The sequence below is a fragment of the Typopeltis vanoorti genome, chromosome 2 (assembly GCF_054136105.1).
Source record: "Typopeltis vanoorti isolate ZY-2024b chromosome 2, IOZ_Tvanoo_1.0, whole genome shotgun sequence".
NCBI lineage: Eukaryota > Metazoa > Arthropoda > Arachnida > Uropygi > Thelyphonidae > Typopeltis > Typopeltis vanoorti.
In genome coordinates this window covers 106,792,454-106,808,045 of record NC_143550.1, presented here as the reverse complement: position 1 = coordinate 106,808,045, position 15,592 = coordinate 106,792,454, and the positions used below count along the sequence as shown (strand labels likewise).

The 15,592-nt window shown below is 33.7% G+C and overlaps 1 protein-coding gene and 1 long non-coding RNA gene across 2 annotated transcripts in view; one reads left to right on the top strand and one right to left on the bottom strand.

The window, feature by feature from the left end:
* LOC150109311 (uncharacterized) overlaps window positions 1-15,592 on the bottom strand; it is a 59,988-nt gene that overhangs the window by 27,314 nt on the left and 17,082 nt on the right. The window contains exons 2-4 of the mRNA XM_090407308.1: window positions 10,105-10,600; window positions 7,706-7,852; window positions 5,473-5,522 (exon numbers count right to left, since the gene is read on the bottom strand). Of these exons, the coding sequence (XP_090263434.1) occupies window positions 5,473-5,522; window positions 7,706-7,852; window positions 10,105-10,600 (693 nt within the window). The remainder of the gene's footprint in view (window positions 1-5,472; window positions 5,523-7,705; window positions 7,853-10,104; window positions 10,601-15,592) is intronic.
* LOC150109312 (uncharacterized) overlaps window positions 1-15,592 on the top strand; it is a 47,817-nt gene that overhangs the window by 25,473 nt on the left and 6,752 nt on the right. The window lies entirely within an intron of this gene.

The following is a 15,592-nucleotide window of genomic DNA, read 5'->3' as shown; positions in this document are numbered from 1 at the left end:
AATCTGAAATACTGTTTAATTTTACTTAATATATTATAAACGCAATTTTTTACGACACCTTTAGGATTAAATGTTACTAAGTATAATGATACAGTAGACTGATAGTGTTTTAATAAAGAATAAATATGTAAGACATGCTTTCATGGTTTTTCCAAGAAAATGTGTACATTAAAATAAACACAACTGTAAGGTTCAGTTTGATTTCAACAAAATAAAATAAACGGGAAAAATTTACCGAAATAATTGAGCTTGCTTTAAATTCAGATATGCATCTTGGACCTTCTCCATTTTTTCAGACTAGAAAATACGTCTGATACTCCTCACAAATCATTTCTTCTGACATATCGGTATCTTTTTTTGGATTCCCGCTCTGCACACCATCTTCAGCTGTTTCTTTTTAAGAACTAGAAAATTTACTTTCCTAGATTTAACCCTCTTATGGAATCTTGTGCATGCTCTGCAATCTCACGGTATTTGTTCTTACTGATGATAATGGATTTCATAGCTCACTCTGATATATTAAATCGGCGTGCAATCTTAGCCACAACTTCATCCTTTCAACTTTCTTTCAATGATATGAAGTTTTGTATTTAAATCCATACACTTTTTTGTGGGGTTCATTACTTTTGTTTTAGTTTGAAACTGATTCACTAACTTTTTTTTTTTTTTTTATAGGGAAATCATGACTACGTAAACAATTCACAATTTCAATAAATGATATGAAACTTCTCAAGTTCGCTTTTAGGAATAAAATTTGTTAAAATCTTTCGAAATATCAAAACGCATCCGTCTATTTCTACTTCATGAGGACAATCTCTTTTCCTAAAGTGTCATGCATGTTACGTGCCTACACACGGCCAACCCTAGAAATGTTGCCACCCCGTGCAATAACATATTTTGCCTATCCCACGCTTAAAAAAACTCTTTCAATGACGTCTTAAAAGCCATGATGTTAAGCTAGGCTTCAACATGTCTGATCATAAATTCTAAATAGTAGCATTAGCTAATGAAAACTCATAAGTTAATGAAAAATGATCATAAACTATATTTTTTGAGAAAATTAACCCTTTAGCGGTGGAAGAATTTTGTCCTGAAAATGTGCATTCTGTATGGGTAATTAAAATCAAGCGAAGACGAGTATACTCGTCAAACGCAGAGTAAATGCATCTGCTGTAAATTTTAATTAAATTATAACAAAATAACAATTATTAAAAGTTAGTTTATTTGAAAAATCAATAACTTTATTGCTCCAAAATTCATCAGTATCACATATACTATCAACACAACCTACAAATATTGTTTTTATAATGTATTACCATTAACTTACAATTAACAATAACTAACAAACATTCTACATTACATAATGAGCATTACGTAGAATGAAGAACTGCTAAATCACAAACACGTAACTATGGTAAATATATATTTTTTAGCTTTTAGAACACGTGTCATGTGTTACAATAAATTAATTTACATTTTCGCTGTTAAAATGTAAACTTACTGTTCAAAACGAAACTTCTCTTGCTTTCATATTCGCAAAATCACAAATAAGGTCAGTGTGGTCTAATTTCTGAGCGATTTCATGTTCAATCGAAATCATGACAAGACCTTCCAATCGAGTTTCGGCTATTGTAGAACGTAAATAAGGATTAATAACCTTTAGTTTTGAAAGACTACGCTCGCCGCTTGCAGCTGTTACCGGTAATGAGAGTAATATTCTTAAGGCAACTGCAACATTAGGAGCAAAGTTATTTTCACCTATATAACGTAGCATTTCAATTGGCAAACGTATTTTCTGGTACTAAGTGAGAAACTACTTTCAATTCATCAAAGCTCAATGCATCAATATCTCTATTTTCTTGATGCGTTAGAATACTTTCTAGATTTTTACATTTAAAAGCTCATTTGTCGCCTCAGATTTCAATTTAGGGATATTATATAAAAACATGTTTTTATATAATATTCACATGTTTCGTTTTTATATAACGAAACATGTGAACTGTGGTATTCCAATTACTCAAATCTTCCGTGGATAGCTCATTGCTACATCAATAATAAGAAAGAAAAGCTCAATTTTAAATTTAGTTTTGAGATCAGAAATAAGCTCATCTTTTGCTTCATAATCATGTTGTTTTTTCTACCGCCACTATACTACTTACAAAGTTGGTTTCAAATTAGGATCAGGTTCAACTTTTTCAGCTAATGTTGTAGCATTTATAAGAAAATTTCGAAATGATTCCTCATTCCGGATATTCTCAAGGCTTTCGAGAACATTTATTAAAGTAAATATGACAGTAGAAAATTCCATTTTTATGCTTTGCAATAATTTACTAGCAACATTAAGTTCATTTAAAACATAGTGCCATGTAACCAAACAACATAAAAGTTTAAAATCTGTGAGCTTAAGGGCAAGAGTTTCAGCTTTGTCTCATCATTTTGTACACTGACTCGTCATCAGCAATTTCTATCAGAATATCATAAAATTCGTCAGTATATCTTAAAGGACGAACGGCTTCGATTGTAGATTCCCAAAGGATGGTACTTAGTGGCTTGGGAATTAGAGCTGCAATATGTTTTTTTTAAGGGATGTTAAAATTATTTTAAAAGCCAAATCCTAATAACTGTATCAAAAAGTATTATTAACAATCACTGTACAACTGCATTTATGTATTTTATTTATGATTCTATTTCTTTAATTGGTTTACTCTTAACCAGTTATCTGATTATGATCGTTTGGTATCATTGGTTAAATGAGATTTACTCTCAAGCCAAGGTCAACTCACTGCCAACAATGGAATCAAAAATAAATGTAAGATAGGTGTTTCTGCTATTGTCACGTCGTCTGATATTAACACTGACAGTGCGATATTAAACAACATAATACATTATTTTAAACGATTATGATTTTTTTAAAATATACAGTACAATGAACTTTTATTGCGTAAACATTTAACTAACAACATCCTGAAGTCTGGTTTCAACAGAGAAGGAATAAATGCCTTTTTTTATGATTTATTTTTCGTACAGTTTAGGCCAATTTTGTTGCCCCGTGCAAATGCACGTGTTGCACTGTCGGTAGAACCGGCCCTGTGCTTATATAAAGATTTATTCTCTTCTCACACATAATTTCTGCTGGCACATCTGTATTTTTTTACGTCTTTTTTGCAAACTTCTTCAGCAGTTTTCTTTTAAGAAACGGTAATGTTTCTTGTCATAGTTTGACCACTTTTATACCGAAGTCTTCAAGTTTTGCTGTCCTTAATAATGATAATGCCTTTCACAGCTAACCATGACACACATCTTCATGATCCTTTTGACTGCGAAGTGCAATAGATCACTCTATGGTCACATGTTGTCATAGAGTCTTTTATTTCACCTCTTTTTTCACTTTGCTACAGGAATGATATATCTTGTTATATCGAAGACCAGACGAGAAACTGAAGATTTTTGATAACAAAAAAACTTGAATGCAAAATACATAAACATTCTAATATATATATAAAAAAAAAACACTAATGCATAAATGTATAGAAAAGTGGGGCAAAATTTAGTGAGTGTGAAAAAATTTATCTTAAGTGCACATTTGCGTTTAATATTTATTTTATGACGTGACATCTTGTGGGTTCAGTGTTTTCTTCTCAAGTATGCTTGTCGCAAACAAACGGCATGAAATTGCACTGATTGAATCGGGGAGAGGGGGCGGGGGTCGAAACCTTTTCATGCCTCGATGATTATTTGGTGACTTGACCATGATTATGTTTTAATGCATTCCAAAATTAAAATGACAGCAGTGCCATGTCACAGTCAGCGGTATCACCCTCTCGTACAATAATATATTTGCATCAGTGGCTATTTTTCAGATGCAAAAGGTACCTGTAAAAAAAAACTAACAGCAGCTGAATGAATATAAATATACTAATTTTGTACATTCTTTGCATTGTATCTATATTCATACTAAAGTACTAATTTCGAAATAGTTTCGATCACTAAACAAAGTTCAGTTGATCAAAACCAGCAAGCGGATATGAAATTCGTGATCATTGATGAAAGATTATATGATGTTTGTATTCATTATATTCATACATATATATATATATATATATATATATATATATATATATATATATATATTTATACATATATGCAGACATATATATACATATATGCAGACATATATATATATAATGGCTTCGAAGTGATTCAAGTGCAGTATTCGTATGCAATTTATGTCACTCAACAAGAAAATAACTGAAGAATACAAGCTTTCTGTCTTTAAGATACAGCTTAATTTCATTATCCGCAATAATAACCAATGAAGAAGAGGATCTGTAAAACATATTCGGTGACTATCAAAACCTTTTACTTCGAAATGAAAATGATTTAAATCTCCCTCTTTTGGATATCTGTCTATTAATTCTCAAAAATAACTGGATTAGTAGCTTTCAATAAAAATATTAATAAGTAGCCAGACTACACTTAAGTTTAGAGTATTCAGCATGTAGAATTTGGCGCCATTCCTATTACCAAACGACAAATTACAACTAGGGAAGATTGATGTATTGAACATGACACCACAGAGAATAGGACATGCACCTAGTCTGGACAGAATGATCTCGGAACATGGACATTTTTCAGGTTAAGTGGTTATAATCTTGATTTCATGGGACGATTATTCTTTGGCTAGAGATTTGTTCTTCATGTGAAGAACAAATCTTCCTATCAATACTTATCAAAGTGAGTGCAGGTTCATAGAATATCCCAAAATCTCAGTACACTTTCGAGAGCTTCGTGCAAATGTTAATATGAACCTTACTAATGAAGAAGGACTATCCATTTCTCTAAAGGTTCTTCTATTTCCTTGCTTCCAATAAGCAGATACTTTTTGAAGTATCTTCAGAAATGAATTTTTACCTAGACAAATCGGTCTCTTCTTAACTATTGTAAACATTGTCATATCCATCAATGTCATATGTCGATTTCCATCTTATGATTTTTAACATCTCTTAAGACGGCATAACAAATCATTATTATTATTATTATTATTATTACGTGACACCTCCAGGGGGTCCAAATGCTCATCGAGGGAGGGCACCTACTCTACAACTCTTCCGTCTCCACTGTTCAATCCACCAACTACAGTGAACCGCCCACCACCACCACTAGTATTTTCACAGACAATCACAAACTTCCATACCCATGGAGGGACTTGAACCTGCAGCCTTATGGCAGGAGAGCGGATACGCTAACCACTCGATCAACCAGGCCTACTAGATTATTATTATTACATGACACCTCCAGGGAGTCCAAAATCATAAATAATAACATTCCACAAAAAAATCTGTTTACTTAAAAATGTAGTACGTATCTGTCGTAGCTCACAAGCCTATTACGATTAGTAATACCTAGACCGATATTAGTTCTATTAATAGATAACATGAATTAAATAACCAATATTATTTTTAAAATAATTACCTCGGGCTTTAGCCAAGCAGAACGATAATTCCTGGACCTCGAGCACTTTCCTATAATAAAGAAATAGATAACATTAAGTGAGATATTGCAATCAAATTAATTATATAAGAGCATAAGAGTAAGAAGGAGATGGACTTCTCAATAATCTTCAGGTCCTCTCTAAAAGATCTAAGAATAAAATTTAGGTAATCCCAAATTTTGGGGAATTGCGAAATGACCCTACTGTTCAATTTCCTTCTCACTCTCTTTCTCTCCTACTTATACAAAATGGGAATTGTTTTACTAATATGTTATTTTCATTCGGATTACTATAGCCGTGTTATTTAGTGGCAGATTTTCATATTTAGTCCTTCATGTTGATTTGTAGTGTGTGTGTGTATGCGTTTGTGTAATAAAGCAAAAATAAACAGATGATACTCAACCGAATGATTGGTGGAAGTATCAATGCTACTTTATTAGGGAATTATTATAAAACAAGGTTGTTCTCATTGCCTTCCTTGTCGAAGAGTATTTTATATGGGTCTGTGGATTATGTGTGGTCGAGCGGAGGATGTGTGTCTTTTTTTTTTTTTTTTGAGGAAAACTCGAGTTTTCGAAAAGGGGGAACCCCCCCCCCACTTCCGCATGAGACCCTCTAACTAAACTTTGATTCAAAGGCCCTGATAAAGTTACTTAAATACGTATAAAGAGCCAATTATTGACTCTTTATATTTAAGTAACTTAATGGTTGCACCTTTTGGACAACTCGTATAGCAGAGTATATACGTTCTTTTCGCTATACCCTTTGGTATCTATTTAGTCTAGCTATTCACTGATGAAGCCTCAAAAAAGGCTGAAACCGGTCTGGGTAATGACCTCCCACCATAATGTAATAACAGAATACATTTCCTAGGAAATGTGTTTTTACATTATGGAAAATACCAAGAATAGCGATCAGAACTCTACCACCTTTGCTACGAGTTGCCCGAGTTTGTACTACGTACTTGGACTACGTGCATTAGCTCACGCTAGTAATCGCCGATACTTTTATAGTTTATTATACTATATTCGGCATGAAACTCTCTGATTCCAATCTTTGAGTTTCTTATTCGATTTTAAAACAATGTTGGATTTAATATCCCCTTAATTTAAATAAAGCCCTGATAAAGGTTATTCTCATCATAGACGGGACTCGAACCTAGGTCTTTCCGATCAAAGTTCTCCGTCGAAACTAACTGAGCTACAATTGCTCCTGATTTGCAATGTATTCCTGTTCAAACAGTCAGCCTGGTTGGCGTAGCTTATCCGCTCTCCAACGAACAAGTTGAAGGCTCGAATCCCACTATTTGCATGACTGTTGGTGATAGTTTGCTCTCAAGAGTAGGGTTCCAGACTGGAAAAAAAATAAACAAAAATCATAAAAATCTTTGTCCCATCAGGGTACCTAAAGTACTATAGGTTTACAACCTTTCGTGGGTAGAATTACATAATGAAATAGATATTTTTTTAATATCTGTGCTAGAGCTAGGAAAATGCGAACTTATGTGAGGTTATCTATATTATTTCACAGACTGTCATCACTTTTTTTTCTGAAATTAAAGAAAATCTACTGTGGGATCTTCATCCTCCGTAACAATTTAAACTGTAGAATGAGATATTTATAACTGTATTGCATTACTTTAGCCCTGGGTTTTTTCCTCTGTGTTTGAAACACCGTTATTTATAGAGCAATGGCTTACCTTCAGTCATTTACAGTCGCATGTCATTTGTAGTTGGGAAGATCTCCGACACTTTTACTCTTCCTTTCCATGGTCACAGTAGTTTCCATTATTTAGATCTGGACTTGTAGTGATCTTGTCACAGAAATTATCCTGATTGAGTGAAATGTTTCAATAGAAAGCACTGTACTAATATTTTAGAAATGCAGTCAGAAGTTAGGATATTCATAACTATGAGGTCATAGGATATGAAGATTGGAGGTCATACAAGCCCATTTATCATCTAATATGATAAATATGATTTATCCAGATTTTTTAAAGAGATTAAAAGTAAATGAAATATAATCATTCATGTTAACTATACTTAATAGTTAAGTATAAGTGATAATAAAAGTAATAATAAAAGCAAATCTTCTAATGTTGATTGATGTATGATGTTTTCAAAAGCTCGAATATTAAAAAAAACTATTTGAAATTCTTTATAAAAGATATCGGTTAATTCCAAACACATGTGAAGAATTTTTTTGATGACTTACCCACAGTTGTTGCTATGGAACACGCAGAGATTAGTGTAAACTTTACCATCTGACCCACACACGGGATCATATATGAGTAGACAATTATCAGGGCACAAGGGGTGTTTTCCTCTGCATAGTTCCCAGTCTCCTATAGTGACATGAGTCCTGTAAAATAAAAAAAATATATATTTTTAAATATGTTTTGTTTGTTATCGTTATGATTATCAGCATTCTTTCATTTAAAATGACGATTCTGACTCACTAGCATCATGAGTATGCTTTGTAACTCCATATAATAAAGTGATGACTTATATAATCCAAACAAATGCCACCTTTACGATGTCTGTGACTGACTTAAGAAAAGCACGCGTTCTTTCCTTGATTTAGATAATACCACAATTACAGTAGTGTTAGTTTTTCTTGGAACAATCGATATATACCTTTCAATTTCGCTCGCTTTGTTGACTTACAGGAGAGAGTACCCGATTGTCAACGAACGTTTTTCAACCTTATTAATTGAAAAAAGTTTCATGTTTAGTTTAACTATTTAGTTCAACTATTTCAATATTCATCTTAGTTTCTGACATTCTGCACTATTTAATTTCCCAATAGATGTAGCATCCATGTCCCATTTATACATATACAATTTATCGCTTCAGTTTTATAGCGTGTTGTACATCACGAAATATATATATTTCTTCCCAGTTATCTACTCTCTGAAGATAATTTAATCTTGTTTGCTTTAACTTCAAAAATGTATTCAATAATTCAATATATATATATATATATATATATATATATATATTCACATTCCAAGAGATAAATGGGCAAGCTTCCCTAGGACGTTTTTTTTCCTTGTGTGTGTGTCTTTTTCAAACAAGTACCGATCTTGCTCTTTAACTGCGAATGAAATTGAAATCTTTTCAAACTACCCAAGTTTTTATCTTTCAAGCACCAAGAGTATTGTTTCAAAATCCTTATAGTCCTTATAAGGACTGGCTTAAAGGGGCGAAGCAAGAATGCTTTTCATCTTCCCCGTTATCTATAGTGGACAGTGTAGGGATAAGTAAGGTGTTATTGAGCTACTAAAGCTCTGATCATGGCATGAGGGTAACAGCAATAGCCGAGCTTCAGTTAGAACTTCATTGGCTACAGCACTGCCATCCATTACCCTCCAGGGTATTGGATTGAATGAATCAATCACCACATCTAACAGTCGATTGATTCCACCTCTTCAAATAAATCGCATCCTGTTTCAAAATCCTTATAAGGACTGGCTTAAAGGGGCGAAGCAAGAATGCTTTTCATCTTCCCCGTTATCTGTAGTGGACAGTGTAGGGATAAGTAAGGTGTTATTGAGCTACTAAAGCTCTGATCATGGCATGAGGGTAACAGCAATAGCCGAGCTTCAGTTAGAACTTCATTGGCTACAGCACTGCCATCCATTACCCTCCAGGGTATTGGATTGAATGAATCAATCACCACATCTAACAGTCGATTGATTCCACCTCTTCAAATAAATCGCATCCTGTTTCAAAATCCTTATAAGGACTGGCTTAAAGGGGCGAAGCAAGAATGCTTTTCATCTTCCCCGTTATCTGTAGTGGACAGTGTAGGGATAAGTAAGGTGTTATTGAGCTATTAAAGCTCTGATCATGGCAGGAGGGTAACAGCAATAGCAGAGCCTCAGTTAGAACTTCATTGGCTACAGCATTGCCATCCATTACCCTCCAAGGGTATTGGATCGAATGAATCAATCACCGCATCTCACGGTCGATTGATTGTTTTCCATCCATGTTCTTGTTTCAAAATCGTAGCTAAGGTGTTATTGAGCTATTAAAGCTCTGATCATGGTAGGAGGGTAACAGCAATAGCCGAGCCTCAGTTAGAACTTCATTGGCTACAGCATTGCCATCCATTACCCTCCAAGGGTATTGGATCGAATGAATCAATCACCGCATCTCACGGTCGATTGATTGTTTTCCATCCATGTTCTTGTTTCAAAATCGTAGCTAAGGTGTTATTGAGCTATTAAATTAAAGCTCTGATCATGGCAGGAGGGTAACAGCAATAGCCGAGCCTCAGTTAGCATTGCCATCCATTACCCTCCAAGGGTATTGGATCGAATGAATCAATCACCGCATCTCACGGTCGATTGATTGTTTTCCATCCATGTTCTTGTTTCAAAATCGTAGCTCTTACCTTATTGTATACTATTATGATATTAAAATATTAAAGGTGTAAAACATTTCGATGACATATTTTAAATAATGGAAAAAAAACTTTGTATTTTATTAAAATTTTTAATAATCATTAAGTTTACAAATTTTATTTTAATATTTCATTCATATTTGATTTATCTTTGCTAAAAATAAAGGATAAACTATCCAGTAATAATTAGGATTATGAAGACTTACCTGCAGTTTGCTTTTCGCAAATGACACTCATTTTCATAGGGATTTCCATCTGTTCCACATACAGGAGTCTCAGGATATTCTGAACATTGAATAGAGCAATTGTCAACTTCAGGACTGGATATTGATTTTGTTTCTTCTTCCACCTTATCTGAACTCACAGTACTTTGCAAACCATTTGTGGTTTCTGTTGTATATCCTATTGTTGACTGGTTTTCTGCATTTTCTCTGTCACTATGGATGCGTACATTTTGCTGATTATCATATGAAGGGTCGTCAATGGCGGACTGTTTTAACGTGATTTCATCGGTCTTGTCTTTCACATGCGAATCGATTTCAGAGCCATTTGATGATTGCTGAAGGTGAGAATCTAGCGTCTCTTCGGATAATTCTAATGATGAAGTTCCATTGGAAGTTTGTTTTGACTGAAAGGAGAAAAGAGACGAGATGACCACAATCTCTTTGTTGTTTTCATCTTTACCTTCTTTTTTCACAGGTACTGCATAAAACAAAATTGTATTTATTAAAATATTGATTTAATTACAGAAGAACGATTCTTCAAATATAAAAGTAATGCATTTATACTTTAAGAAACGTTGAGATAGTTATGTTTTTAGTTTTATGTATTAGCAGGCTGTACATTACTGTACATTACTGTACACTACTGTACATTCCAGTTTGCTTTTTATGCATTTAATTACACAATAATTTTCCTTGATGGCATCGCCACCTTGAAAAGATAAGAAGGCCTGAACATATACACTCGCTTTTAAATAAAAATCTCTATAACTCAGAAGTTTCGAAGGTAAATTTATCGGACAGAAATAAGGGAATAAGAATAATGGTAAAATAGGAGACAATCTCAAACAATGAGAACTAGTGAAACAAAACTATCAATACGCTACTCAAACGAACTAAAGGGTAAATGTTTTTTCATCATGAATACTTTATTTTTTACTATGTGTCAGAAGACGAATATTTGATGCAATAGACATTCTGGCATTCCAATTCGGAGTATCTAATAGCAATTGATCTGCCACTCACTAGATCAGCACATAATGCAAATTTTCATGTCTAGGAAAGCACAGGTCGCGACTACATCACTTCATTTTTTTTCTTGCTCAGTTAGTTAACTACATCTCTAGTATCCTGTAGAATGGCGTCATTCTTCATATGATTCTTTGAGATAGAGGACAGTTAAGCAAGTTGAAACCTGGCGGCAGCAGGCGGAGTTTACATATTAGCTTAATATGCCACGAAAGCACTATGTACGCAGTTTCAGGAGACAGGTACCATTACAAGATGCTGGCCAAGATCTCCCGAGGGCTACGTCAAGCAGAATAGACCATCTGACTCTAGCAGCAAGACGGAACTTTACGATGTCCTCTCACAGACTGTCTCTTGAGGTTGCTGCTCCACAGGTGAAAACATTTTCAATCGGGTAGTGTTAAGAAGGCTCAATTCAAGTGGACTCTATATAAGGAGCTAATGGTTGTATTCTAGAACTACAAACCGCCTCAGAGTTTGTCGAAACTGGTAACAAGAACATGTGACTAGGAGTCTTGGCAAATTGGTACAGTTCTATTCTCCGAGTCCAGTTTTAGCCTACAAATGCATTTAGACGTTATTTCATCTGCAGAGAATGAGGAATGCGCTACCATCCACCAATATCAGAGAAACAGACACATACGATGTAGGCAATGTGATGTGATGAACAATAATAATAATAAATGCCCTACCCATCATGTTTTTGATAGAGATACCGTAACTACGCATAAGTATAAACAACAGATCCTCGATCCCTATGTGCATTTTGTAAGGGGTACGGTCGGCTTTTCCTACATAAAAATGCTGTTGTACAGAGTTGTCACATATACACCTCTCACTAAAGGCTGTTAGTGGTGTGGGTGGGTTAGATAAGCTGGAAGTCTTTCTTCAGAGAGCAAATATGGAATTTTTCAAGCCTCTTCATCTCTCCATTAAGCAAGGTGCATCACTTGAGTTCATACTGTCCTGGTTCACTGAGTGGTTAGCGTATCCGCTCTCTAACGAACAAACTGAGAGTTCGTAGAATTCAGCTGTAGCCATGGTTATTTATGATTGTCTTTAGGTGATAGAAGAATTCCATTTCTTTGTGTGAGACCACCTCCCCACATATTGGAGGCCTGAAATGACTTAAACATTTTCCATGTTTGGTCTCTAAAGCGGGATTTCAACTCAAGTAAAAAAATGTAATAAAAATACAAATATTGTAAAACTTAATAAAAAAAAATCGAGTATATAATAATGAGAAAGTATTAGAATATTTGAAGAATACTTTAGGACATTTCCCTATCTCTTTTGATAAATAGATGGTATATTAAAAACTAGAAATGTCGATAATCTTCGACCTCGGAATACGGACGATATTAGCCATTTGTAAATAAAATTTATATAAAAATAGAACAATAATAACTAATTTTTAGGATTATATTTTAAGGAAGACACGACAGATTATTAATCAGGAAATGGAAGGGATCGTCCATAAAATTGCTCGCTTTTTAGGGGAAGTGGGTTTGGTTGTTTTCAATTACGATCGATGCAACCAAAGTTATGAGTTCAGCGTATTAAACCTGTTAACTGCAAGTATTCTGTGGTCAGTTAGCCTGTTTTAAATGAAAACCCCTCTACTTCTAGTATCAGACTTACTAAAGTACCTTCGCTTGAAACGTCCTTGAAAAAAAATGCCCAAGAGCATTGACTCGTCATGAGGAAGAGTGGATTGTATTTTTGTTACAATATGCGACAATAGGAAGTGAAAAATTTTGTCGACTAACAGAAAAAATTCTCTCGTCTTTTAAATAGTATTTGTCATGTTTGTTTTTTCATGCAATTCACGACAAATTAATTGGCAAGAAAGAATTAAGAGTGTAGTGGATGAAAGGATCTTCAGTTTTTCCCTTAAAAAATAAAATTTGGAAAAATATTTGAGTTTAAGCTATATCAGAGGATAAAATCGTCAAAGTTAATAATAATAAATTGTTTACATTTTTATTTAATGTCTAAACATTTGATTCAGTTACTTTTTTTTACAAAAAAAATTAAGTAAAGATGTTTGAATCGTGCTCAACTTTTTCATCTAGTCATGCAATTTACGATAGCTAGCGATCGCATCATCAAGATTTTGGCGGACTTTGAAGCTTCGAACCATGCATCAAACAAACTTTCTTCAGCATTCTCAATGTGATTGTAAACTAACTCAAGTTATTTTGCAGTTAGCTTATTTTTCTTAACATTCTCTTCTTGTTCGCACTCCTTATCTTCTTCTTATTATTATTCATATGCGCGTTGTTCTTCTAGTTCAGGGGGTCTGCAAAGTGGTCGATATCGACCCCTGAGATCATTGTGGCTATCCAAGGGGATCGATAAATGTCTAGGGGGTCAAAAGGTTATCAATAAACACCAATATTATTGATAAGAGTTACGCGTATTCATTTACTTAACATGATGGAGGTCGATGAGGTATTAAGGATTCTAATGATCTTTTTAGATCATTGAAGGTGTCAATGATCTAAAAAGTTTGCCGACCCCTATTCTAGTCGAAGGGGATCATTCTCGCTTAATTGTTGTGAATGGGAAACGAGCAAGTTTCTCACATCTTCATTATCCAGTTCATTAAATCCAAGTTTTTTTTTCTTATTGCGCTGATTTCTTCAATAAATGTTAGATCTTGGATTTTGCGCACGATACACTAACGTAGACTTGGGTTTAGAGTCGCTTTCTGCATTGCCTCCTAATAAAAGTGTAAGACGATCTTTAGATAATTTGTATCTTGGTTGAGATGCTTCAATTTTAGCAAGGAAACTTTTTGTTGGCATATACTTACAAAAGAGACCAGTTTCATCGACGTTGAATATTTGCTGATCGTCAAAATCACCTTCCTGAATTATCCTTCGCAATTCTTCAGGAAACTTGGCCGCTAATAAAGATAAAGATTCTTTTCCGTTATGCATTCCTTAGGTTTTTAAAACGATCAAACCATCCTAAACTCGCAGCAAAACTTTTACATTCCTCTTGAAATTTTGTTTCTTTCAATGAGGTAAAAATATTGAGTGCTTTTGCCTGAATATTCCCTGCACTAAGATGTATTCTTTTTTGGTTACAATTCTCAATCCAGAGTGACAGAAGATTTTTTTTTCTTTTTAAATTTTAGCAACAACATAGGTACTAAAATGATTTTATGATTTTTTTCTTTCCTTATTTTGGTCAAAAATTTCCAAATAATTTTTGTAAATTCATTTTGGTAAAAAGACATTTTTGTTTGTCTTTTTGTGCTGTAAAACAAATCCAGTAGTTAAAAAATATCTATGTTTAATTCAGCCCATGAAGAGTGTGATCTGTACATGGACTTTCAAATGAAGATGAATTAGTCCATTATGGAGGCACCTGGTTATTCATCCGGCCTACAGGCAAATAGGCCAAAGAACATTCGCAATTAACAGACAGAAATATTATCAGCAGACGATAGAGTAGCTTGACGTGTAGCGAGAACAACAACAAGAACAATAAAAAAAAAAAAATAATAATAATAATAATTTTTTTGATATGATAATATTTTTATTGATCTGCTAAAATATTTACACATACAATAAACATCTATTTACAACACGTTCTTCTAGTATTTACAATAAAGATTACACAGAATTTTTGAATATAGAATATACATAATAATAATAATAATAATTATTATTATTATTATTATTATTATTATTTATTTATTTATTTATTTTATTTATTTATTTAGTTAGTTTATATCTCAGATAAATTGCATACATAGATGCTGTAATAATTATATATATATATATATAATATTTATAACACATTACAATTGTGAATAACAGATACTTGCAAGTTAATAATTTTCTTCCTCGAAGCTTAGCAGAGCTTATCTGAGGAAGATAATAGATGATAGAGGGTGGTGGTTTCATAGTTATGTTCCTGTACTGGTCACAAGCCAGGTGTTGATTTTACTGTTTGTTGGTACGTGCTTGGAAGACTTCGACTGCTATTACATTTTAACTTTTTTTTTTTTTTTTTGCAAGTAGGGTTGGATTTAGACATGGGTGTGTTCTTGTAGTGATGGTTTTTGAGAGGGGCTTTGTCATAGGTTTGTGTGTGTGTGCATGTGTGGGGGGAGAAAGAGAAACAGGAATTGCTCTAATTTTCATTCTCGCTATAATATTTATATAGCGCCTGTTTCAGCTCTCTCTATGTTCCTAGGTTTCTATTGCCGAACGGCAGTTTGTTTATCATGTCAGGTACGTAGAAGTTTCGGGTGGCTTTGCCGTTTGCGATTGTTGTACTTATATGTTATGTAGTTTTGTTGACTGTGGTCTTGTTATTTGATATGTTGTTCTGGTTACTCTATATGTTGGGCTGTAGTAATGTTTTAACATAACTGTGTAGTGGCATAGGTGTTTCACCTTAAATATTTTGTGTTTTGTCCGTGCTT